This window comes from Mauremys reevesii, linkage group 1 (genome assembly GCF_016161935.1).
Source record: "Mauremys reevesii isolate NIE-2019 linkage group 1, ASM1616193v1, whole genome shotgun sequence".
In the NCBI taxonomy this organism is placed as follows: domain Eukaryota; kingdom Metazoa; phylum Chordata; order Testudines; family Geoemydidae; genus Mauremys; species Mauremys reevesii.
In genome coordinates this window covers 329689080-329715306 of record NC_052623.1, presented here as the reverse complement: position 1 = coordinate 329715306, position 26227 = coordinate 329689080, and the positions used below count along the sequence as shown (strand labels likewise).

The window sequence follows — 26227 nt, the reverse complement described above, 5'->3', positions numbered from 1 at the left end:
TGTCTAATGTATGTGCTGTACATATTGTACTAGAACAGAAGTACAGATATGTTGAGTTGCACTGAAATGCTTAATGTCTGCCTAACATGTTGTATTATCCATATTTTTCTAGGTTAACTGAAAATATGAGACGATTAAGTAAGTATCCAGCAACATCATTATCTTGACATAAAATCAAATTTTTTTATCCTTTAACTTAATATTTGTGCATATAAAAATGCAGAAGTCCTGAGAAATACTTCTGCCAGTTGATAGGTGGAAGCATTTCTAAAGTCTTGAATTAATCCTTGGTGTAGATAGTAACTTAAGTAAGCAGTATAACACCAGGGATGATACTGTCTGCCACATTATTAAATAGTGGCAGAAGATATTCCCTTGTTAAGCTCCAAGAAAACAGGATGCTCCCATAAAAACTGTAATACAGTATGCTAAATAAATACCCAGTCGGTGAAACTTAACTCTTCAGAGCTGGGTAACTGAAAGCTCATCTTACAAACCCTCACTCCTACTTAGTTAATTGAATTATTAGCAGAGATAGAGGCCTGCTAGAGTCAATAAAAGTTTGCAGGCATGGACCCTAACTGACCAGGAGGAATACGTCATTGTTTCAGTCTATATCCTAATGCTTTATACAGCCTAGTTTTTAAAGTAAAACTATCATAGTATGTTGCTTCAATCATTTGCTTTGAGAGACTATTCTATGGCTTGTCCTCCTTATTAGGAAGTCAGGGGAGTCCTGTCTGAGTAAAAAATGTAAGATCATGCCCTGGGTATTTAAGAACTATTTGGATCTCCCACATAAATTCCCTCAGGTGAGCAGTGAGGGCTAGATTGACTGACTTAAGTTGGTGTAAGGGTTTATAAAGATTTCCCTAAGCCATACAGACTCCTTGTGCCTAGGTCCAAAGGAAGGCAAACAGCACTAGCCTCTTTTGAGGGTCATGCAAGGGCTGGGCAGCAGTCTTAACTCAGCACAGCACTGTCGACAGGAGCTGCCGTAAAGAGCAATTAAACTGATAAGCTCCTCTGGTGAAACGGCCCTCCCAGCTAGCCCCATACAATCCTTGGGGTGTGATGTTGGCCCTTAGAGCTACCCTTTTGCAAATCTAGCCCTGGTTGTTTAAGAACTTCCCACGGAAGGCGTGGCAGGGATAGTTGAATTTTGAGCAATAGAAATTAAGGGCCTCATCCTGTACTCTTGCAAGTTAGCAGGAGTCTTGACTAAGGACTACAGGAGATCAGATTGGGTTCATCAATAGGATACAGGGTTGGAATGGGGAGAGTATTTAAAGGATCTAAACCACAGTGCAAATCATATTTCTTCTACTTTGTGTTAAACGCGGTTTAGTTTGTGGGAGTCTCTTTAATTGCTCAGTGATCTTGAAGTCTCTTTCTGTAGTTTTTTTTAATTAATTTGGGCACTGAGATTTTGGACAAGCTCTTGCATTTAAATAAAAAAAATATATAATCCAATCCATAAATCTGTCTTTAACATTCAATAAAGATCCCAGATTATTCCCAATTTACTTGTTTGTTTTACAAATGATTCAATTGCTGTTAATTATTTACATTTGTTTTTTTTCTTCTGCCTAGAGAGAGGTGCCAAACCTGTTACTAATTTTGTGAAGAATCTTTCTGCCTTATCAGATTGGTATTCTGTCTACACTTCTGCTATTGCCTTTATTGTAAGTTATCCTCTTCCTCTAAGTGTAATAACTGTTGAAGACTGTATAGCCATCGCCTAGTGGCATTCTTTGAAAGTGTCTACTATAATTCAGCATTAGCAGACATGGCAAAGTCAAAACAATGTGGCATAATTTACATAATATTTTGTTTTAAATTAAATAAAACTTTTTCTTATTTCAGAACTATTTTTAATATTAGGATTCTTTGCTCATTTTTTTAACAATGTCAGATATTCAGACAAAATTTCCATATTTGCAAATGGTTTATAGCCTAGTGGATATCATCCTGGTTGTCTTGTTGCCTGCGCTTGCCACCACTCCCTCCCTGCCCTCTGGAAAATGCGTCCAATCATCTGACTGATGTTCCTCTGTGAAATATCTTGTCAGTCTCGGGCCAGTTCCTAATATGGACAGTTCCACATCAAATGCAAGTCTTCTACATCAATACCCCACCATAACATCACAGTTTGCATTGATTTGGTGCTCTTTGTGCTATTGTCAGAAGAGAGGCCCAGGGAATAGGCATACAGACTGAACTAGAATTGAGGTACACTGAGGGGAGTTTTGTGAGGACACTTTATCCACACTACATCTAATTTAAAATATGCAGGAAAAATCTAAATTCTAATTTAAAAATAAATTACAGGTAACTGAATTGAAGGGTTCTAGCAACATCATAAAACATGCCAGTGAAGTTTAATTATTTTACGTAGTTACAGCTGCACGTTCGTTGATTGTAGCCCCATACGTCAATATGGGCTACTGATTTAATACTGTTTTTAATACACTGATCAAGGAACATTAAAAAAGAACCACCTCCCTTCTGGGCTCCCTTACCCCTTCTAACACTGCCTTTACACCCCTTTTCCCAAACCTCTATCCACCTCCTTTCATCTCACCAATTCTTGCTTCTCATCTGAAAGGTGATTTACATAGAAGCAGCATGGTCTGGAGAAGAGCCTTATCTGGGAGCTTCTATTCCTAATACTTGCTGGGCACTGTCTCGTTGTGTGGCTTCATGTAGAACACCTTGCTATGTTTACTTGTCCATAAAATGGCCTTTTCAAAGGTTGTGAGAGCAGTAATGTATGTCTGTAAAACACTTCTGAAGTGCAATCTGTTATGCAAGTGCTAAATATCTTTTTTCCTTTTCTTCTTAGACATCTTATTTTTCCTTCCCCCGAATGGTATTAAAGTTGATGACGCATTGGGGTATTGTTTCTGTGAATAAAATACAAGTCAATATCTTGGTGCTCATGCTGCTTCCTCTCCCTCAAGTGCCCAGTTGCTAGAACCACTCTGACTTCCACTCAGCACTCTGATTCACTGCTAGTGTGGCCTTGCTAGGTCAGAATAGATGATCATAATATGGCCCCGTTTGTCTTAAATTCTGTTAATCTAATGACGTTTGTTGTTGGGCTCAAGTGACTATGAGAGATTCACTGCCACGCATGCAGCTCAGGGCTGCTGAGGTAGCGGTTCCTTGAGATTGACTGACTGAATCTCATAGTTAATGTTTGATACTGGGTGTGTGAATCTGGTGCCTTTTCATCAGTCATAGGGGTGCTTTCACACCCTTAAGTGTTAATGGCTTGGGGAGTTGTGTTTTAGCATGGGTTGCAGTAAACCAAGTAACACAGTTCAGGTATTGTTTCATGCAAATCATTGTAATTTAGCTTGTAATCTGCAACTCTTTCCTTTTTTATCTGCAGATTTACATGAATGCTGTATGGCATGGCTGGGCCATTCCTATGTTCTTATTTTTAGCAATTTTGAGGTTATCCCTAAATTACCTCATAGCCAGGTATTTACTTTGCTTAAATATTAAGGATTTAGCCATTCGTGTAACTTAATTTATGTACAGGCTTTTATTTTATTCTTACACTGAAATAATTGTAAGTTGTTAACTTTGCTATTAGCAAGGGTTAAAATGTGGGTTTAAATAAATTTGTGGTTCTAAAGCTATGACAAATATCAAAAGGCATAGAATCCAAACTAGTTGTGTTGTGATAGATCTTTATGACCCTTGTAAGTAATACTCTTGGTTTGCAATGACTCAGGTTGCCATAAGTGATGCTGCATATTCACTGACTTAATGCAGTGATTATTGTTATAGTACAGGGATAGGCAAACTTTTTGGCCCGAGGGCCACATCTGGGTATGGAAATTGTATAGTGGGCCATGAATGCTCATGAAATTGGGAGTTGGAGTGTGGGACGGGATGAGGGCACTGGGGATGAGAGGTTGGAGGTGCAGGAAGGTGCTCTGGGCTTGGGACTGAGGGGTTTGGCGGGCAGGAGGAGGATCAGGCTGGGGCATGGAGTTGGGGCATGGGAGGGGGTCAGGGGTGCAGGCTCTGGGTGGTGTTTACCTCTAGCAGTTCCCAGAAGCAGCAGTGTGTGTCCCCCCCCCCCCTCTGGCTCCTACGCTGAGGCATGGCTAGGCAGCTCTGCGCGTTGCCCCATCCGCAGGTGCTGCCCCTACAGCTCCCATTGGCTGTGGTTCCCAGCCAATGGAAGCTGCAGGGGCTGCACTTAGGGTGGGGGCAGCATGCGGAGCCTCTTGGCTGCCCATACACGAAGAAACCGGAAGGAGGACATGCTGGTGCTTCTAGGAGCCGCATGGAGCGGGGCAAGCCCCTGATCCCGCTCCCCGACTGCAGCACCGGAGCAGGGCAAGCCCCGGATCCCATTCCCTGACGGAAGCTCAAGGGCCAGATTTAAAATGTCTGGAGGGCCGGATGTGGCTCACAGGCCATAGTTTGCCCACCCTTGTTAAAGGAACCAGTTTCCATCTTCCAGTAGAACTGGAAGTGATTGGAGAGCATCACGTTACAGGCTGAAGCCTGTTCACATTTTTATAGAAAACTTTTTCTTTCATCCAGGCATAACACAGGTTGAATTAATATTTTAACTTGAATACAAATATGTTAATGAAAAGATTTAATTTTTCACAATTTTAAACCTAACTAGCTTTCATATTCTTAGATGTAGTGGCATTTTTTGTTGTAAATTTAAAACTCAGCAGCTATATAGAATCTGTTTGCACAAGAAATCTAAAAATACAGTATATGCTGACTGTTCTGAGAAACTGAGGTATTTGAAAATGTCCATTTCCTGAGAGCCATGAAGAATCCTTCCTACTAAAACAGAAGTGTCAGGTTTAGGACTCTTAGAGTGCAAAGTCTCACTTCCAGTACTAATCACTTATTGCAAGCTATAATATATATCAACAGTTCTGCGGAGGAAGGGGGAAAGCTCAGATCCTTGCACTGAAGCCTTTTCTAATTATAACTTAACTGGTCAAATTTAGTTTGTGTGTGGGATGTAACTCCAGTGACTTCATGGAAGCGTCATCTGTTTAAACCAGTGTCGATTTGGATCCAGAATGTATAATTATTCAGTTGTTAAGGAGAAAAATATAAGCTTAGACGGTTCAGTTGCAAATGGCCTATGCAGCATTAGTATATACACCTCTACCCCAATATAACATGACCCGATATAACGTGGGTTCGCATACAACGTGGTAAAGCTCTGACATGCTGCTCTGAGCAGCATGTTAAGGGTGCCGGGCCAGGCCGGAGGCCGAGGGATTCGATGGGGGCCCCGCAGTCCCAGAGTGGCCCGAGGGATTAGCGGAGGGCCGGGAGCAGCCCGGTCTGCTTCTCTCGCCCCAGCCCCAGCCAGGTCGCTCGGGGGAGGAGGCTTGGGGGAAGGGATCTCCCCTGCACTCACCAGAAGCAGAGCAGCCCGGCCCCAGCCCGCTCCACTCCGCTAGCTCCCAGCCGCTGCGTTACACTTCCTGCCACAGGTGAGTACGGGGGGCATCCTTTCCCCAACCTCCCCGCACTCACCCATAGCGGGAAGCGGAATGCCGTGGCTGGGAGGTGGCAGAGTGGAGCGGGCTGGGGCCGCAGCGCTCCGCTTCCCGCCGCAGGTGAGTACAGGGGGTGTCCTTTCCCCAACCTCCCTGCACTCACCAGCATCAGAAAGCGGAGCAGCCCGGCCTCAGCCAGCTCCACTCTGCCAGCTCCCAGCCGTGGCGCTCTGCTTCCCGCTGCAGGTGAGTGCAGGATCTTGCCCCAGCCGCCCCCCAGTGACACGGCTGGGGCCAGGGCAAGGAAAGCGGAGCTGGCTGGGGCCGTGTCGCTCCGCTTCCCACTGCAGGTGAGTGCGGGGGGGCATCCTTTCCCCAACCTCCCCGCACTCACCCGCAGCGGGAAGCGGAGCACCGCAGCTGGGAGCTGGCGGAGTGGAGTGGACTGGGGCTGGGCTGCTCCGCTTCCCGCTGCTGCTCGTGAGTGCCTGTGAGGGGGTGGAGGGTGGGTGGATAGGGGTCGGAGCAGTCAGGGGACGGGGTGGGTAGAGGGTGGGATCCTGTGGGTGATTAGGGATGGGGGTCTCTGGAGGGGGCGGTCACAGAACAAGGAACGGGGGGCGGGGGCAAAGCAAGTTTGTTATAACGTGGTCTCACCTATAACGCGGTGAGATTTTTTTGTCTCCTGAGGACTGCGTTATATCGGGGTAGAGGTGTATTTATGGAACAATACTGTAATTCCTTAATTACTGCTTATTGTCAGAAAGGGGTTGATGTGCTTATTTTTTTAAAATAGAACTCCCAACACAAATGATTTTGAACAGTTGATGTGTGATGTTTTCCTCTACAGCCTAGAACAAACTTCCAAATCAATCACTTCATTGCCATAAATCAGTGTAAAATGTTTGAAATATCAAGGCCATGTGACTGGTTATTAGAGAGAGAGAGTGTAGATTTGAAAGGACACTGTTAGCTATCCTCATTATTTTGTTAAAGCTACATAAGTGTTGATTGCAGAAAAGTATTTTAAACCCTGCTTGGTAGACTTGTGGAGAAGAGATATCTACATAGTTTGTTGCTTTGACTTTTAGGGGTTGGAGAATACAGTGGAGCATTGTGCCTGAAGTTTCTGAGCCCATTGTAAGTCATTAATCCTCATTTTGCATTGTATGTTGTAATGCTATTCCAAAACACACACACGCCTACGTGAAAATTGTCCTTTCAAAGTCTTTTCCCATTTTTAATCATTCAGTTTGGGAGAATGTAAAAATATACAGCCATTGCCGCACTTTTGTCTTTCTTACTTGCAGTTTCAAAGCCAGCATTGGTTGTGGGTTTTTTTGTTTAATACTGGAAAATGTTGGCAGTTTCATCATAAACAAAAGTGTAAATTGAATTTCTGGTTTAAACTGAGATTTGAGATAAATCTCATAGTTGAATCCAGTGGACTTTTCAGTTCAGGAAACTTTGCTTATACTGCTGTTTAAAGTCCACTGTAACAGTGTGAAGCTGTCAGTAGCTTTCAGCCTGTGAAAATTAATATTGATTTGATTTAAACAGCCCAGAAATTTACACTATCTGCAAGAGTTCTTGGAAACAACTATTGATAATCGATAAAGAGCTATTTGAATTAAAAACCTTTTCAGTAAAATTTATTGAGGATTTTGGGGTTCCAGGGAAAGCCTTGCGGTCTTAAATGACAAAAGATTTTTATTTTTATCATAAGTTTCTAGACATACAACTTTACTAAATAGTTTTTAAACAGAAATATAAATGACTAGTATTTAGAGCAGGAAGGGCATCAAATTTGCACAACATTTATATAGGTCAGAGGAGAGCAATTTGTTAGTTAGCTACTGCTAATACAAATCATGGCTAGCAGCAGAAGAACTAAAACCCGAAAGTGGAATGTAGTAAATCTAGGATGCACACTCAGTGGCTTTATTGTATATTAAATATTTTTATTTTTCTCACTAACAGTTTTCTAAAATATAAAGAGCAATGACAAAGCTGAAAGTTAAATTTAATTGGATTTTTTTTGTCTTGTCCAAGGAACCTCCAAAGGAAGACTTGACAGTGTCAGAAAAGTTTCAGCTTGTTCTAGATGTGGCACAAAAAGCACAGGTACTATACTCCATTCAGACTTTGTCCGTGTTTCCTGAGTAAAGAGAGGATACATCTTGAAAGAGCTCCATGTACAGTGTGTGAAAGTGGGTCAGAACAAACTAATTTACCTTGTAATCTCTTGTACCCTTATATATTTAAAAGACATACCCTGTAATGGAGAGGTAGGAATCATGCTAAACAGCTTTAGATTTTATGAAAACAGCATGCTGAAGTAGATAAGAAAACCTCAAATAAAATGTAAAAAGAAATAAAATCCAACATACAAACTGCCATAAGTGAACTTCCTGGCCATCCAGACCAATAATATTAGCCCAGAATACTAAAATAATAACCCCCTATAAGTGCTCACCATCTTCAATCACCATCCCTTATTTAAAAAAAAAAAAGGCTGGAAATAGGTGGCCTCCTGGGAAAGGTTAATGACTTAAACCAACACGTTAAATGCCACCTAGTAGTTAATATGCATCCACGTTCTGTTCTGGGCTCCCTTGGTGCAATGTGGTCTTTACGAAAACTTGATTAATAAGTGAGCTGCTGCATTCTGCACTAGCTTTATTTAACTGTAACTAGTGATCCCAAGATGTAGACCCACGTTGCAGTATTGTAGTCTTGAGATGACAGGGACATGCAGCTTCATTTAGGCAGTCTGACATGTCCTCCTAAATGTCTTGCCATCATCTTGAACCGATAATACCTGAACTCCTTATCTTTCATCCCACACCCTCTCTGCTCACCACATTCTCTGTGATGAACACACTACCGTCTGTCATGTAACTTGAGCCTGAAGGGAATCGTCAACTCCCTCCTCCTCAGCCAACACCTTCCAGGCAGTGTCCAAATTCTACTACCTTTTCATCCACACCACTATGGTCTGACATCCTTTCTCACCTGACAGCTAAAATTCACATTCATGCCTCATCATCTCCAGCGACTTCCCCTGGTCCGCCTGACACCTACATCAACCCCTCTGTTCTGTACAAAACATGGCTGCTAAGATAACTTTTGTGGCTCATTGTTTTTCTCATAATATCTTGAATCATAGAATATCAGGGTTGGAAGGAACCTCAGGAGGTCATCTAGTCTAACCCCCTGCTCAAAGCAGGACCGATCCCCAACTAAAACTAATGCCTCTGCCCTGTTCCTCACTTTCTCCCCTACTGCATCAAATTGAAGCTTCGTGTCTTTCTTCCAGTTCCTGTGTTATATAATAATAATCACTTCCCAAAATTCCAGTCCCATCCAAAACCTACTAGTTCAGATCTGTTGTGTTGTCTACTTACATAGTTTCTTTTGACTTCTCCATTAATTTAAAACTACCACCAGGATACACACATTTTCCAGCCATAACAATAAAGTTAATCAATTCCTTTCACTTACTTTAAATAACCAGTGATAAATAGTTCAGAAATTGCAGATCAAGGTATACAACAAAATGGAAATCCCCTGAATGCTGATTGATTAAATTTTAAAGGGAAAACATGCATGTTGTTAATAGTGCATATTTCATAATTCTCTAGATTTTTAACTAAAGCCAGGAGAAACTAAGTGGTTGGCTTTCAAGAATCACTTAACATAGAAAATAACTTCGCTTTCCACTAGTTTCAGTTATCTGCAGGCAAAAAGTATATTGTAAATTAACTGTCTCTTGCTTTTAATGCAGAACCTATTTGGCAAAATGGCAGACATATTGGAAAAAATCAAGAAGTAGGTTTATATTTTTCTTTTTTTCCTAAATAAACCATTTGAACAACCTCTGACCAGCCGAAAATAAAACGCTGTAACAATTTTTTCTGTTTTGTTTTTACAGCTTGTTCATGTGGGTCCAGCCAGAAATAACACAGAAGCTATATATTGTTCTATGGGCAGCTTTTATTGCATCCTGCTTCTTTCCCTACAGGATTATAGGGCTTGCAATGGGTAAAAATTACATATATAATGTTTATATCACAGGGTAGACATAGCTCTTTACATCTTAGAATTTGTTTCTTGAAAGACCTTTGTCATCCTTCCTTCAAAACTTAAGTCCTTACATTAAAGCACCATATTTACTAAAGCATCAGCATTGTTCTTGGCGTAAAATGCACAGAATAAAGGCAAAATCCCTGCCCCAGGAGGCACACAGTCTAAAAGACAGAATAGGCAGTATACCAGGAGACCTAGTGAATGGTAACTTTGGGAAGTGGGGAGTGTACAGAATAGGCATGGTGATGATGTACCATTGACGTGGGTTAGAGCAGTGGTTTTCAAACTTTTTTTCTGGGGACCCAGTTGAAAAAATTGTTGATGCCCACGACCCAACAGAGCTGTGGATGAGAGGTTTGGGGGGGAGGGGCTCAGGGCTGGGGCAGAGGGTTGGGGTGTGGGAGAGGGTCAGGGCTCTGGGCTGGGGGTGCAGTCTCAGGGGTGGGTCCAGGAATGGGGGGTTGGGGTGCAGGAAGGGCTTCTGGGTTTTGGGGGGCTTAGGGCTGGGGCAGGGGATTGGGATGCGGGGTTGGGGCACGGACTTACCTCCGGCGGCTCCTGGTCAGTGGCGCAACCAAGGCACACAGGCAGGCTTCCTGCCTGTCCTGGCACCGTGGATGCGGCAAGCAACAGGTCCAGCTCCTAGGCAGAGGCGCAACTCTCTCCCACAGGCACCGGACTCTCCTCCCCCGACCCCTGCAGCTCCCGTTGGCTGGTTTCTGGCCAATGGGAATGCAAAGCCAGTGCTTGGGGTGGGGGCAGCACGCAGAGCCCCGTGGCCCCCCCGTCTAGAAGCCGGATCTGCTGCTGGCCGCTTCCAGGGCGCAGCGCCGTGTCAGAAAAGGTAGGCACTAGCCTTCCTTAGCTGGGCAGCACCGCCAATAGGACTTTAAATGTCCCGGTCGGTGGTGCTGACCAGAGCAAGGCAACCCAGCGCCTTGCATGCCGCGACCCATGGTTTGAAAAACACTGGATTAGAGTTTGAAGGCCTCTCAGGTTTTCAGGAAGTATGTAAAACAGTGGCAACCTGGGATGCAAGTATGAGGCATGGCGGGCAGCAGGGAAGAAGTAATGAAGCTGAGAATGGTTGGGGAAAAAAAATGAAAGAGCAGTGACATCGTTGGTAGAACAAGGACATAATGAACAATAACAGTGGGGGCAAAGTTGTCCCTTTACATTTGTCCCTTCTTATATTTGATTGGTTTGGCCAGGGGTAGCCAGTAGAGGGATTGAATAGGAAGGAAAGCTGTGGGAGCAGTGGCCAAGGATGCTTTTGGCTGCTGCTTTCAGTATGCTTCTGAAGTGTGTGGGTGGGTGGGGTGGGGTGAGGGGTGTGGTTTTGAAATGAGAAATCAGGAGAGAAAAGCCTCTTCTGTGTAACATGTAACCATGCACTGCGAACTAGGAGTACCCACCAGGCACAGGTGCTGGAATTAGGAGTGTTAGGGGTGTGTGCTCTTCCCCCCCCCCCCTCCCCCCCCGGCTTGAAGTAGTTACCATCATATACAGGGTTCACAGTTTGGTTCAATGGCTCTCAGCTCCCCCACTATCCAAATTGTCTAGCACCCCTGCTACCATGTCTCTGTAATGAAGCTTGTGACTGTCATGTGTGCAGTTCTTAAACTATAGGTAATATTTTAAATGTGGCATTGACTTTAAGTTGCTACACTAGATTAGGCACCTACTACACATATTGGATCACTTTATATGGTGGTTGGAATTTTTTTTCCCCAATGGCTTTCAGAATGAGATTTCATTCATTCTGAAGACTCCTTTTAAAATCATTAGTCCCTGTTAAGAGATTAGAGGTTTGAAATATGTTCAGTAACCTAGCATAAAGGAAGAGGATCTTTTGTGTAAGATAAGAGGATATAATCAACTGTCCAAGAGCTCTGTGTTACCATTTAGATTATTAGAGGAGATTACTGTTTTAATAGAAAAAGAGGCAAAAGGGCATCTCTCATGTTTCTCAGTTTTGTTCTGAAAACAGCAGATGGATGTTTGAATTTTTTAGTGCTTCTCAGCATTGAATACTAAACTTATGCAAAGAAACCAAAATTATAGCTGCAGAGATCGTGCAGTTGTAGCTCCCACGTTCTCCACTTGAATTTCTTTTGAGACGAAAGCGTGTATGTGGGTGTGCTATATTTTTTATACCGTATTGATTAGAAATATAATTGCAAAAATATGGTTTATTGATGGACTTTAATGGAAAAGTGATGGAAAATCTGACTATCTTAATGCCAGTTACTGTGTTTGCTAAAAACAGATTTTTTTCAATTGTTCAGGACTTTATGCTGGAATTAAGTTTTTCCTTATTGATTTTATCTTCAAACGATGTCCAAGACTTCGAGCTAAGTATGATACTCCTTATATCATCTGGACAAATTTACCTACAGATCCTCAACTCAAAGAAAGGTCTAATGCTACAGTGTCAAGACGGGTAAGTAAAGTTTCATGTTTTTACATATCTGGCAAAGTCCACTTTTTTTTGTTTTTGTTTCCAGTGACTAGAGCACATTGAGGGAGGGATAATCGTTAAACCTAATTTCAGTGTTCACACTTCAGTGGCAGTCTGATGTGTCTTTATTTTTAAATCCAGGGTCCCAATATTCATAAAGTGACTTGCTTTTTTGTGGACAAAGAATTTTCTTTTAGTTTAAAAAAAAAAGTGGGTGTTTTAATGTTTTTATAACCAGAAAAATTACTAAAAATAAGATCTGGGTATCCATATTAGTCTGTATTTTCATGACAACTTTGCTTACGTAACAAGTAAAAGCAAGTTTTTTTTCACCATATGCCAGAAATGAATATTCAATGTGCTATCTGGGTTACCCAGATAAAGAATCACTGTGACACTTAAAAGTACCCATAGGATAATAAATAGTTTAAGTTTAATAGTTTAGTTTAATAAATGATTAATAGATGGTTGTAAGACTCTTAGACATAAGTAGTATGTCTTATAGAGATGGTTATAAGTGCTTCAGTAAAAAACATGGTAAATGAGTATAAACCCATGGTCATAAAGAGCCGTCAACATTTTGGTCTTTAACAATCGATTAACCATTTAATAAGAGTTAATAATGTTTTTAAAACTATTTATACATGTATTGTTAATATAAACGGCAATCTCATTCTGCTTTGTACACCATTACTAGCAGTACACGTTTTGGAATAAGAAACAATAACTTTGCTGATGCATGAAGCAGGTTGGAATGCAACATGCTTTTCCACATCTTTGGCAGTGTTCACAACAGTAAAACTTTGCTGAAGACTAAGATGTACTTACAAGGAATACTTGCATGCAGTAGAGCTAGTCAGACATAGACATAGTGCCCCTAACCGTAATATCTGAGTACTTTGACAATCATTTATATCAGTGGTTCTCAACCTGTTTTCATTTGCAGACTCTAAAATATTTCAAATGGAGGGAAGGCCCCTTTGGAAATCTTAAACATAATTTGCGAACCTCCGGGTCTGCGGACCACAGTTTTTCTGTGGTAATGACAACCTTTCACTGACCCCTTAAACATAGTCTGCAGACCCTCAGGGATCCACGGACCACAGATTGAGAACCACTGATTTATAGGACTATAATCAACCTTTAAAGGACAGTATGTCTCTTCTGTTATCTGAAAGATTTTGGAAAACTAGTATTTTAAAAAGTACAGTATTTTCCAATAGATATGATTCCTCCCCTCCAGCCCCGTTTTCCCCACTTTGATAGTGTCTGGTTTCTAAATTAACCACTAGCACTCAGTAGAGAGAGGCATTGTCAGGTTTAACAAACCTGGCTGTGGATCCAGTCTGTAAAATTACTGAATGAAACCAAACGTGGTAGCCAACTTTATCCCAAACCCATCTACTCTCCACACAATCCATAACTGCGGATAAGTGTTCATAACTCAAGACTTTTCTGAATCTCTGACAGGAGGACTCATGCTCTGTTTTTAAAAGTAGTGCTAACATTAAACCCGCTGCTTGCTCCTTAAGCAAGAGGCTGAGAATGAGGACATAGTACAATCCAAGTACTGTGAGCATAAGACTTGCACTGTACAGCTTTTTTATTCTTTCCTATCCTTTTCCACCGAGGCATCATTGTACTACAGTAACCCTAAAGGCAAGATGATAAATAGCCCATGTCTGCTTAGCTCTTTTGTAAAACTTGATTCAGTTTCAGTGCACAGATATCATTCGTTTTGAATTTTTTCATCTTGTAGGGCTAAATACTGAGAGTGCCACGAACTTACAGTGAAATCAGAAGCAGCAGAGGGTAGTCAGCTCTTCCCAGGATTGTCTCTCTGTACAGACTAAGGGCTCGATCCTGCACCCACATATCAGGCATGTGTGCATTACCCAGCTGGTGATGCATGTGTGTGATGAGAATGAGAATGGAGCCCTTGATATGCAATTTCTGTGAGATACGCCAGCCTGTAGAACTGTGAGTTGTTCTACCAGTCAAGATACAAGAAAATAAAGTGCAAGAAAGTTTTCCAAATTCAGCTGTGCGCTGCCTTGTCAGAATTCAGGCTTTGGGCTAGATCCACAAAGGGCCATAAGACTTACAGTGCCTAACTCTTAGGTGCCCTGCTGGCAAACAGAAGTCAGAGCCCTTACTTAGCTGCCCGAGCTCCCTTTACAATGCATGGGGAGAGTTAAGCACTTGAGAAAGGGATTCTCAGAAGTCAGAAAACTGAGCAGGGAGCCACCTAAGTTAGCCAGTAGGAAATGCCAAGTCCCACCCCTCAAAGGGAGTTAGGCACCTAACTCTGGGGCAGAGGGAGATGACTCCCTGCACTCAGGATTCCCAGCTATGAATCCTCTCCTTGAGTTAGGCACCTAACCCTGGTCAGCCCATTCTGGCAAAAAAACGAGAGAGAGAGAGAGAGGTCCCCTATAGCCAGTAGCCCAGTGGTTAGAGTTCTCACCTGGGATGTAGGAGAGTCAGGTTCAATTTCTTGCTCCAAATCTGGCTGAGAGGGAATTTGAACTTGTGTTCCGTATGCTGGGGGAGTACTCCAAACCATTGTGCTACTGGTTATAATCATACACCCCGCAGCTAGCCACAAAAATTCCCGATATATGCACCCCCGGCTGTCTTTTGTATATGGCCTGTGCTCTGAGCAGGCCCACTAGATTGGGTCCTGCAGGTGAACTAGGAGAGGGAATGCCTCATTTGAGACTCCCACCTGGACTAGGATGCAGAGCAGTTCGGTGGCATCAGGACTTAAGCAGTTTTGCAGATTCCTACTAGCCAAAACTTAGGCACCTAAATTCCCTTGGCTCCCAGAGGGTTAGGTGAAGCTGAGTAGCAGTTTCAAGGATCAAAGGGGTACCTAAATGTTGGATTTAGGTGCCTAAAGTGGCAGTTAGATGCCTAAATCGCTTTGTGGATCTCACCCTTTATTATGGGGCAGCATCCAGTGACTTAGGAGCTTTGTTTGAAATTTGATTTTGCTTTAGCACATGGTGTTTTAGAAATCTCCACTCTTATCATCAGTGTGTAATAATAACCATGCCAGTTTTCAGAGTGTTAGCCTGGGAAATTCAGATCAGCTTCCGAAGTTGGGAGGCCTGCCCACCCTAAGATGATATGAATAATTAAAATGGTGTGCTCTAACCACTGATAACTTGTTTTAAATTGCATTCATTGTGTGCAATTTCTTGGTATGTGAGTAAGATCTTGCAGCTTCATTCAATTCATGTTTTATTCTGTATATGATACTGTTAAATAGATTTCACTTTTTTTCTTTTGTCACTGTCACATTTGTGTTTGTTGTTTCTTTTCCTGCTAGCTGTCAGGGCATGAAAAGGTATGGATCTTAGCGTGGAAAACTTTCTTTCAATTTGAGCATTTGTGTTCATAATGAGCTGATGCTGTTTTGTGTATGTGTTCTTTTAATGTTTGCTTTTTTTATTCTTTCTTTATATTGAGTGTTCTGGGTTTGTTTAAGATTTGTCTTTGAGACATAAAAAATGCTGCTACTGGTTATATATTAACTGGGCCTGGGGAAGTCCCTCCTAGCAAATTAGTTTGGGTTGTGTGCAGTGACATATTCACATCTAATCTGATATACTCCTTGGTGTGCAGAGACTGTATTTAAATACAGATGCCTCTTGCAGAATGTCTTTTGGAGGCATGAGACCGCATCTGTCTAAAGAATAACACTGCAGTGACGCGAAATCCCTTAAAAATTATCTTCAGATGGGATATTAGTACATTATGGTATAGCAAGTATACTATGGTATTGTACCAAGTCCAATTTGTGCTGGAGATATCAAGAATGCTATTCAAGGTTATTTTTAGCTATCCTTTTTAAATGAAAATTAATAATTAACTAATCATTTAAAGAGTGCAATTAAATATTGCTATTCAAATTAATCCAATTATTTTCCTGCAGGTTCAAACAGCATCATCGAGAAGTTATGTCGGTTTAGGTGCTCCAACTGGAGTAAACAAAGATGAAGATAGTAGTCGTTTTCATACCACTAAAAGAGGCAATTTCCATGAAGTCTTTAACCTATCAGAAAATGAGCGTCCTTTGGCAGGTATTTGTACAGCTATTACAGTTACAGTCGTGGGAAAAATTAACTCTTTTGAACTAGTCAGACATGTAATTTGAAGTCTGGGCCCCTGTCTGCATATCCCAGCACTATTCAGAAATGAACTGTATTGTAATATTATCTACTCTAAACTGGTATACACAGGAGATGAAGTTAATCTTTTATCCTCAGATTCTCTGAAAGGACCCAGTGCTCACTGCCTGGCTTGTCTCTTGTGGTAATACAAATTTGATAGGGGAGAAAAGATGCTTAGTCAACTCAGAGGAAGTAATTTAACTCATTCTTTGAAACAAATATTTTCATGTTTGACTATAGAGCAAAAGCTTTGCAACCACAACATACATGAAGCTTCATTTGCAGGCTATGCTGCTTTTTATAGGAGAACTGTGTAATTGTGGGGAACCATCTGTCTGATTTTAAGACTTGCATCTTTCTTTCCTAAAACTCTTTCCTTGACACATTTGATTTTGTGTGTTGTATTTTCTGGTAGTATGTGAAAATGGTTGGCGCTGCTGCTTGATTAACCGAGACAAGAAGATGCCCACGGACTACATTAGGAATGGGGTTCTTTATGTTACAGAAAAGTAAGTCATTGACACTTGGCAGTCCATTGTTCCCCTGTCCTCCCTCCCCAGAGAAACTTATTGGGAACTCATTTTCTTTTGTAAATACTGTTAAACAAAGAAATGTAATACAGTAACTCCTCACATAAAGTCGTCCCGGTTAATGTTGTTTTGTTGCTGATCAATTAGGGAACATACTCATTTAAAGTTGTGCAATGCTCCCTTCTAACATCGTTTGGCAGCTGCCTGCTTTGTCCACTGCTTGCAGGAAGAGCAGCCCGTTGCAGCTAGCTGGTGGGGGCTTGGAACCAGGGTGGACTGGCAGCCCCCTATCAGCTCCCCGCTCCCCTAAGTTCCCTGTGCAGCAGTTGCCCAGCGGGCTAGCAATTGCAGCTGTCCCTCCCTCCCCCGCTATGTGCTGCTCCTGCCCTCTGTCTGGGAGCTGCTCCTCAAGACTCCTGCTTGCTCTGCGGGGGGGGAGGGGAAGAAGCGGGGGGCTGATGTCAGGGTATTCCCCTCCCCCCTGCTCCCCGCTTACCCCATCTTCCTTAGAGCAGAGGGACGCACGACAGGGCTCAGGATGAAGGGAACTTGCTGGCAGCAGCTGGGGTCTCAGCAACGTGATCTAATTAACCAGGCAGTGTACTTAAAAGGGAAATGCGCATCTCTCTCTCTCTCTCTCTCTCTCTCTCTCTCTCTCTCACACACTCACACTCACACACACACACACACACACACACACCCAGTGTGTCTCTCTGTCTGCAATGCTGTCTCCCCTTCCTCCATTCCTGCTGCCTTGTAGAGTGAGAATGTTAACCCTTGAGGGCTCAGCCAATTCCTAGTTCATCATTTAGCTGTAAGGCATTCCCTGGGAAATATCCCACCCTCTGACTCCTCCACCTCAACCAAGCTTCACAATCATCATCACTGTGTACCAGTATTAAATTGTTTGTTTAAAACTGTGTGTGTGTGTGTGTGTGTGTGTGTGTGTGTGTGTGTGTGTGTGTGTAAAAAATAGTCTTTTGTCTGGTGGAAAAAAAAATTCCCTGGAACCTAACCCCCTCATTTACATTAATTCTTATGGGGAAATTGGATTCGCTTAACATCGTTTCTCTTAAAGTCGCATTTTTCAGGAACATAACTACAATGTTAAGTGGGGAGTTACTGTATAAATGTAATCCTATAGGAAAAGCTTTTAACTACCTAGTCTCCTGACATTTGGATATACAATTTTTTTTTCATAATACTAAACCTATAGAGAAACTGTATAGGGTAACGACAGTTGGAAATTGGAGCATGGTAGGATTTAACAAATGTATTAGGTGTCTGAAATGTTTGTAGAGAAGCAAACTATAGCATCAGTGTTTAGTATGTTAGCACTTGTTACAGTGAACGGGGCAACTAAATTATGAAAATATAAAGCTCTAGCTACTTTTATTAAGTGCAGTACGAGCGTTAGCTCATTATAATTTACCAAATGTTCTGTGTTTTGCTGTGTATTTCGAGTGCTGTGAAAACCCCGTTAAAAATGAATGTATGGCTTCTTTAAAAACAAAAAACACAGTTGAATAAGTTAAGCTTTGGTTTCAAAATCAAAGCTGTTTTCTCTGCGCACACTGTATGGGTATTACCAATGCTGTTTAGGATCTTAGACTGAAATTCCTTCAGTGTATTAGAATCTAGTGGAACTAAACCTAGGTTATCTGTATACTGTGCCCTCTAGTGATGGTGATAATTCTTCTAACATCTAGAATTTCAAGCTTTATTTTAGCATATCTTCAGGTTTGTCTGCATTATAGCAGTGTGCAGTTAAGTCCAACTTTTCATTAGTTTTCACTTGGGAGGGGAGGAGGTTATACGGATGAGATGGGTTTTTTTAACTTTCAGTACAGTGGCCTACTTTTGCTTTCATTTAAGATTGGTATGTTTGGTCTTATTACATAGACTTTCACTGTAAGGATATGAGTATGAAATGTTTGTGCGTGCAGTAGATTACTGATCTTTTAGTGGAATTAGATGTTCAACTGATGGAGTTTATGGAATTGTTGTTTTAACATAAAATCATAATTGGAAATTACATTTTTCACACAATTCCTTGCAAAGCTGTTTTTAATGTAGAGAATTTCAAAACTGTTTGGAAAAAGACAGAATTTTAACAGTTTTGGTTTTCAGATTATTGTACCAAATAAGCACTTTTCCCCCTTTGTCTTCAGTTACTTATGCTTTGAAAGCTCCAAATCTGGCTCTTCTAAGAGAAATAAAGTTATTAAACTAACGGAGATAACAGATATTCAGAAGGTATGTCTCTGTTTTGTTGAGTGTACAGTAATATGGGAAGATCACTTTTTGTGTTCCTTGCTAATTTTACTTTGTTTTCAAGGAGTGTATCTTTAAGAATCAGGTGGTGGGGTTTTAGATTTTATCATGCAAGTAGATATGCAATCATCTGAACGAAGATGACAAATTTATAAAACTATTTAACTGAACGTTGGGATTTTCCTAATGTAAAATTGGGATGAAGTGAAATAATGCAAAGCAACTCAGTTGATTCTTCCAGCATATGATGTTTACAGGAGTATATGGCATGCTTTGAACTCACAATAGCTCAAATGCAAACATTAGGGTTCTTTTCTGATGATACCTTGAAAACCAGTCTTTTCCTATTGAAGACTGATTATCATATAAAACTAAGTTGGAAACCATGACTGGGTTCTTCTAATTCAGTTTCTTGAAATCCTCATTCTTCCCTATTTGATTTCATGGAATTGAAGACCAGAAGTGACCATTAGATCAACTAGTCAGACCGTCTGTATATCACAGGCCATTAAATTTCATCCCGTTTTGAGCGTAATAACTGGGGTTAAACTAAAGCATTTCAATCTTTGGGAAAGTAAATTTTTGTGCACCAGAGGCAGAGAACAGGAGAGACTGAGGTGTCCCCACGCCAGGCCCGTGGCCCCTGAAATGGCAGGGAATTGATTAGGTGGGATATACCCAGGCGACATTTCACTTCTTTCTCAAACTGTCCCTCCAAAATTGAAATTCTTTCCTCCTGGTGCTTCTTTATTGCGACTGACAGGTGAAGTGCCCTTCCCATCTCAGACTCTGAGCCTCTGTTATGTTTGACTCTCTCTTCTGTCTCTTAGTATGTCATCATAGTAACTTTGTCACCAAAATTTTACCCTTTTCCTGCTCTCTTAAAATCCTGATCCATGCCAAATCCCTGACCTATGTATTACTGCTTCTCGCTTCACTCCCTCCAGTCCATCCAGAATGCGGCTCCGTACCCTCCTTCCCCTTGATTTCAAATTTTTGTCCAGCCTCTCATACACACAGCTATCTCCAGTATTGTGTCTAAGTATTCTTTTCCTCTACTTTAAATATTTCCTTAAATCCTGTTTCTTTATCAGTAATTTCTCTCCTCTGCTCTCTTTCATGCTGACCCAACTGTGGCAAAGATCCTCTCCAGCTCTCGTCATTAGGAATGATGGTTTAATCTCTTGTGGGGCCTTTAGGTGGTAGGAAATAAGAGACTGAAAACTGAACAATCCCACAAAAGACATGCCCCAGAAGAAACTTACATTCTTGAATAGTATTTCTGGCACTTCCTTTTGCTTGGCTTTGGTTTTATTCAAGTGGTCCACTCTTGCTACAGTACTTATGAAAGGCAGTGTACAGTACATAGTTTATTGGATTTTCAGTGTACTGCTTTTGCACGATGAGGATTCTTTAGCCCAATAGGAAGCTATGATTCCTGCCACTGTACCTCTGAGTTGTCACTTATCTATATTTCACTTTCATGAAAAGTTGTTAACTCCTTAATGCACTTGCCTTGGCAGACCTCCACCAGTGATCTTAGAACATGCCATACACAAACACATTAAGTACAAGGAAAACTTATTGCATTGGCATATTTGGCTTAAGTTAGGACCAATTTACCTATTTAATTTGGAAAATAATCTTTGCAGTTGTCTATAAGTAGGCATCTTTTAGGCAAGCTTCAGGGGTGGGTGGGAGGCTCCACAGTAGACGGGTTACATCACATTCTCTTTCATGCCCCTTTGTAATTGTTCAGTCTGTAAAATATCTGTTTGTTTTTTGTAGTACAAAGTGCTCTCTGTTCTCCCAGGATCAGGGATGGGTATTTCAGTATCAACACCGTCTACACAAAAAGTAAGTAGCCAGCTCTATCTGTAGTGCTGCACTGCACCCTCATGTGCTCAGGGTTCCTGTTCTGTTTTAAAAGCAACATAAATGCCCTCCATTTCTTTATAGCTTGTGATGGGGTGGTGTGTTTATGTATATATGTTTAAAATGTTTGCTCTCACTCTGTTTTATTTAGTTTAATATATTTTGGAAGCTGAGTGTATCTATTATATAGTATAGTTGACCTTCTCTGACTTGGTTCATTCAAGTGGAATCAAACAACTGTGTTTTAAAATGGATTTACTTCATCCCCTCACCTGTGGTGCCCACAGCTCTCTTACTCCAACCTTAAATTGACCATTTTCTTACCAACCTTCTTCATGGCAATCATAAGAGCTGTTAGTAACACTGCTGCAAACATGTTAGAAACTTGAGGCCACATTTTCTGTATGTAGTGCCTTGGGGTAATGGTGTCTGCAATGCACTCAAAGAGTAATATAATTGGGGTATTTTGAAGGCCAATGTGATTTTTGACAGGTCCTCCAAAGTGTGGCTGAAATCCACCAAGTTTTCTGTGTATGTAGTTATGTAGTTTAATGAGCATTTCAGGGTTACAAAAAGCCACTCTAATAAGCAGGGAGATATTATTGAGCCTTGATAACTAATCAAACTAATAACTTGTAAAGAGGTTTCTTCTGATTCATATGCTAGTTAGTGTGCTGATCCTTCTACACCATGCCTGGGCATGCATTTGAAAATTATTTTTTAAAGATAATTTTAATAGACAACTAATTACTCAGATGTTTAAATTGGAAATCCAGTGACCTGAAACTCAGTGCCACTGTGCCATTTTAGAAATCATAAGACTACTTTAAAAGAGCTCTGTCTCTGGTTATCAAGAAGGCTTTATAGGTCCCAAGCAGTTGGAAAGTGAAATAGGACAATTGATATAGAACACCTGTGAACATTGATAGTTGTTAATCCAGTGCATTATCAGAGGAAAATGGGAGATGGAAATGGAATATGTGGGGGAGGTTTTCTTAGGAATTGAACACTGAACGGATTCTTAGACTTTTAGGAAAAAGCCCCTTTTAACGTCCATTCAGATCCCATTCATGTTTCACTGAACCAAAAAACCCCTAAAACTCTAGTAAAGGCTTGTTAAAAAAGAAGGGGGGAGAAGGGTGTTAATTTGAAAAAACCTGGTCAGATTGTCTAAAGACTTCTCGAAATTTTCTGATTTCCTGTAGCCTATAATTTGGTTTGATTTTTTTTTCTTTCTTTTTTGTCCTGTAGCCATTGGTGTTTGGTGCCATGGTACACAGAGATGAAGCTTTTGAAACAATTTTCAACCAGTATATGAAAATAACCTCTGCAGCATCAAACAGCGAAAGCTAGTATCTTATCTTCAGAAGATCTAGAGGAGACTTTATTTTACAACTTGGTAGTGAAAAATTGAACATCCTCATCTATTTTGCAATAATTTTTCTTGTCATATGGTTTATATTCTATCTGTTACATGAATCAAGTGTATTTTATATATGCCTTCATGTTTGTTGTTAAGGTTTTTTTTAAAAAACAGTGAAAGTGCTGTCATCACTATTAGCCTTGCACATTAAGCACTTTCACTGTTTATTTACTGACATTAAAAGCTAGGAAGATACTTGGAGAACTGACTAGATATCAGACAGACTGGAACAGATTCATCCCTTGGGTGTCTCCATTGATATCATCAGGGATTAATTTTGCCCACTGTCTGTTGTTTTTGCATGAGTTGAAGCACATTACAATAGTCTGGTGTGTGTTTCTTGAGTACAACAAGCTCGAATTGGGTACTTTATGAAACCAGTATCAACACCTAGGAAATATCACTATTAGCTGGTAAGAATATTGATTTTAAGGCAATTTTTCTTGCTGATTTCTGTACTTTAAAGGAGTTTATTTTTGAACAGTTTGACCTGATTCAATTTTCCCTGCATACATAGTTTCAAATTCCTTGTACAGTGTATTCAGCATTATAAAGCAGAAGGAAATTTTTGGAACGTTATCTTCCTTTTCTGATCAACCAAAGTACAAGAGGAAGAAAAGAACTACTTGTTTTTTGAGGGCATCAAAACTTTGTTCATAAAATGTTAGGCAACTTATATTTGTATTCCTATTGATATTCGTCATGGAAGGGCTCAATAATTGTACTTGTACACGTAGTGTAGCAAGATGCACGTACGTTCATGCAAAAAGACTTACTGGGCATCTTTTTGTGATGCGGGGGGAGTTGGGAATAATTACACCCAAGCAAAACTTGAGATCAGCTTTGTATGTTATATATTCATTTATATTTGGGATTGTGGGGGTGGGGAGGGTTTGTGAGAGTCCCTTGTAACAGAAATGTCAGGATAATGTAACAAATGAAAGCATTATTTCCAGAAGAAATTATTCTATTTTGATCTTTCTTCAGTTTTTCCAACAATAGAACCTGACTTTGCCAAATGGAGCAGTGACACTGTGCCCACCTTCTCCATAGCTTCTCTATTGAGGGGCAACGCATATAATAACATTGGTCTTACTTGAAATTTTGAAAATTTGCATAAGTCATGTAATATTAAACCCATCTGAGAGTTTAGGATTTCATTTGCATTCTCCTAAAGGCACAGCAGAATGTATACTAACCCCCCAGTATATTTTCTCCCTACTGCATCTTTTGAGTTTAGTAGTATTTTTCTTGCACAAACTTTCCCATAAAACCGATCAAGAAGATAATTCTGTTAGCCTATCTAAAAAATACACTTCTTAGCCATATGTTTTCTAGTTAAACAAGTTTTATGGGACATCATTACTAGGAAGATCTTTAAACAAATTCCAAGTTTACATTCAGTTAAGCATAACAACAATACAAAGATCCAGGGGAAAATGGCACTCTGAAACTGTAGAAACCTATTTCAAAGTGCAGTGGAGATAATTAATTTTAATATTAATATGAATATTTAATGACAGTATTTCTCCATATTGTATTTAAAGTTCATGTGCATTGGGGCTCACACAACTGAATATTTAAGGCACAAAGTTGTTCATGCTAAAGCTCTGTGCTGTAGACATAAGTGTATAAATATGTAGCACAATCCATCTTAAAGAATTTAAAATTAATATCCATGCACTGAGTTCAGGAAATCACTTAATCATGTATTCAAATGTCCGGAATAGTTATGGACTTCAGCACATGCTTAAATACAGTACGAAGAGGGATGTTTTCCTGAACCAGGCCTTGAATGTTTACAATATAATTTAAATTGGTAGGAGATCCAATTACCCACTATATAACAAGGATGTTAACCAAATACCATTTTGAAGCTACTTTCGTTTGGCAAATAGATATTCATTTTGCATATACAGGCTTTATATTAAGTAAAACTATTACTTTTAATTTTGCAAATTTTTTTTAAAAAGCAGTTTGATTTAAAGAGAAGAAATGGTAATTTATCCAACAGCAATTTATTATATAATTAGACTTTTATAAAGCCTCCTTTAAGCATCAAAGTGGCAGATGAATTATAGTAAATGGCAAATAAATAAGCATTAATATAGCTTAATGTTATGTACAACTTAGTCATATTCATAGTTCATTCAGTTTGTCTTAAAATCCCTTGGGTGTTTGTGAGGTTGTCATTTTTTGAAGAAACAGAAGATTATATTTTTACAGAGCAAGTGGTTTTTCTTATTTTTGTATCATTTTCAAATGTAATTTTTACCTTCACTCTGGTCATAAGGCACTGGTTTCAGTGTAATTACCGGTAACTGCACTTATTACCTCCTCCTCCCACTGACTGACTGTAGTATGTGATATTGTCCTATATTCTGGTTCCTGAAAACCTAAAATATTGTTGAGTTGATGATGCCAGGACAGTTAACAAGACTTATTTTTAAAGAAGTAGTAAATCATTTGCCATCTTCCCAGACTTAGAATGCTCCTACAGAAAATACACTTTAGTTTGTCAACAAAGATAACCGTCCTACTAACGCTAATTTGTCATTCAAAATTAATCTGCACTTTAACAATGTATTTTTAAAAAAATTGTTAATGCAGTAAACTTATTGCAAACTACAATGCAACATTGGTTCATTCTGATAAAAATAAAATGAACTGGATTTTTTAAAGAGTAAAATGTGTAATATAACTGATTAAACATTCATGTATATATTTTGCAAAGTTCACTTTACATTAGGTTACAAGAATTACTGCAAATTAACTGCTCTCATGTTACATAATTAAAGGCACTAAACAATAACTTCAGTGCGCTTACGTGTGAGTATTGCTACACTTTTGTTTCTCCTGAGTCCTGAAATGCTGGGAGGCAGTGGGCAGTTACATAATTTAGTTGTGTAATTACACTGAAGTTAATAATTTAAAATTTACCTTCCTACATACAATTTGCAGTATAGCCTTTTTGATTCAAGGTTGAGTGGTGCCACTTAATGTAAAGTGTTACTTTCTGACAGCAAAAAGTGATGTTTTTGCCATACTATTGTTCATTTGCTGTCATTTGTTGTAATTCTGTTGATGTATATGGTTTATTGTTGGATCATTCACATTTAATTGATTTAACTTCTTTCCTAGAAGTGTAGTGGTTAGTTTGAGTTCCTTTCAAGAAAAAAAAGGGAGATGAAAACTTACCACATTTATTACTCATCAGTGACCATTTAAGTACAAATTCCTGACGAAAAGTTTAAATACATCATCATGTTTTTCTGTACTTTGTCACTCTTGTGAGGTCACTTATAAGTGGCAATGTTGCACAAAAAAGCCAGCAGCAAAACCTTATTACTGTCCATGCAGACCAAGAGAGAAGATAATTCACGCGAGAGTGAAGAAGTGAATGTGTGTACTTTTTTTTTCTTTTCTTTTTTTTTGGGGGGGGCAACTTAAACTCCTACAAAGAAAACTGGTAGTTTTTATTGAATTCTGTAAATTTTGGCTGATATTTAATTTCTATTACTAATCATTGAAATAGAATGGATGTTAAAATAGTTTTTATGTCTGAAGTTTGTCTATTTTGAAGTTGTAAATAATTATGCATTGGCAGTGTAACTTTTGTTCAACAAAAGACTTATACTGTATGAAGAATTGAAATAATGAAACAATTTTCCCTGTACATTTTTTAAGAATCTTGTTTGTTTAAAAAAAGTATTGTATAAATTATAATTTTTATTTAAATAAACTGAAAAATGCTTTGTGCTAACAGGTATGTTTTTAACAACTTTTCATCCTTCAGATAGTGCGAGCATAGTCTTTCTTGATTTCCACAGACTGAGGTTAGTAAAAATTATTTTTTTGGTATGTTTATAACCCCATCAAGAAGATCAAATAGGTAG

General features: G+C 39.9%; 1 protein-coding gene across 2 annotated transcripts in view; it reads left to right on the top strand.

The window, feature by feature from the left end:
- Window positions 1-26026, top strand: part of GRAMD4 (GRAM domain containing 4) — a 143732-nt gene extending 117706 nt beyond the window's left edge. For both annotated transcript variants that reach the window (XM_039515366.1, XM_039515376.1), the window contains exons 7-19: window positions 113-138; window positions 1594-1685; window positions 3398-3489; window positions 6593-6641; window positions 7554-7625; window positions 9289-9332; window positions 9436-9545; window positions 11879-12033; window positions 15992-16139; window positions 16645-16738; window positions 18931-19015; window positions 20822-20890; window positions 22160-26026. In XM_039515366.1, coding sequence (XP_039371300.1) covers window positions 113-138; window positions 1594-1685; window positions 3398-3489; window positions 6593-6641; window positions 7554-7625; window positions 9289-9332; window positions 9436-9545; window positions 11879-12033; window positions 15992-16139; window positions 16645-16738; window positions 18931-19015; window positions 20822-20890; window positions 22160-22261 — 1138 coding nt within the window. In that variant the 3' untranslated portion in view covers window positions 22262-26026. The remainder of the gene's footprint in view (window positions 1-112; window positions 139-1593; window positions 1686-3397; window positions 3490-6592; window positions 6642-7553; window positions 7626-9288; window positions 9333-9435; window positions 9546-11878; window positions 12034-15991; window positions 16140-16644; window positions 16739-18930; window positions 19016-20821; window positions 20891-22159) is intronic.
- Window positions 26027-26227: the final 201 nt, after the last annotated feature.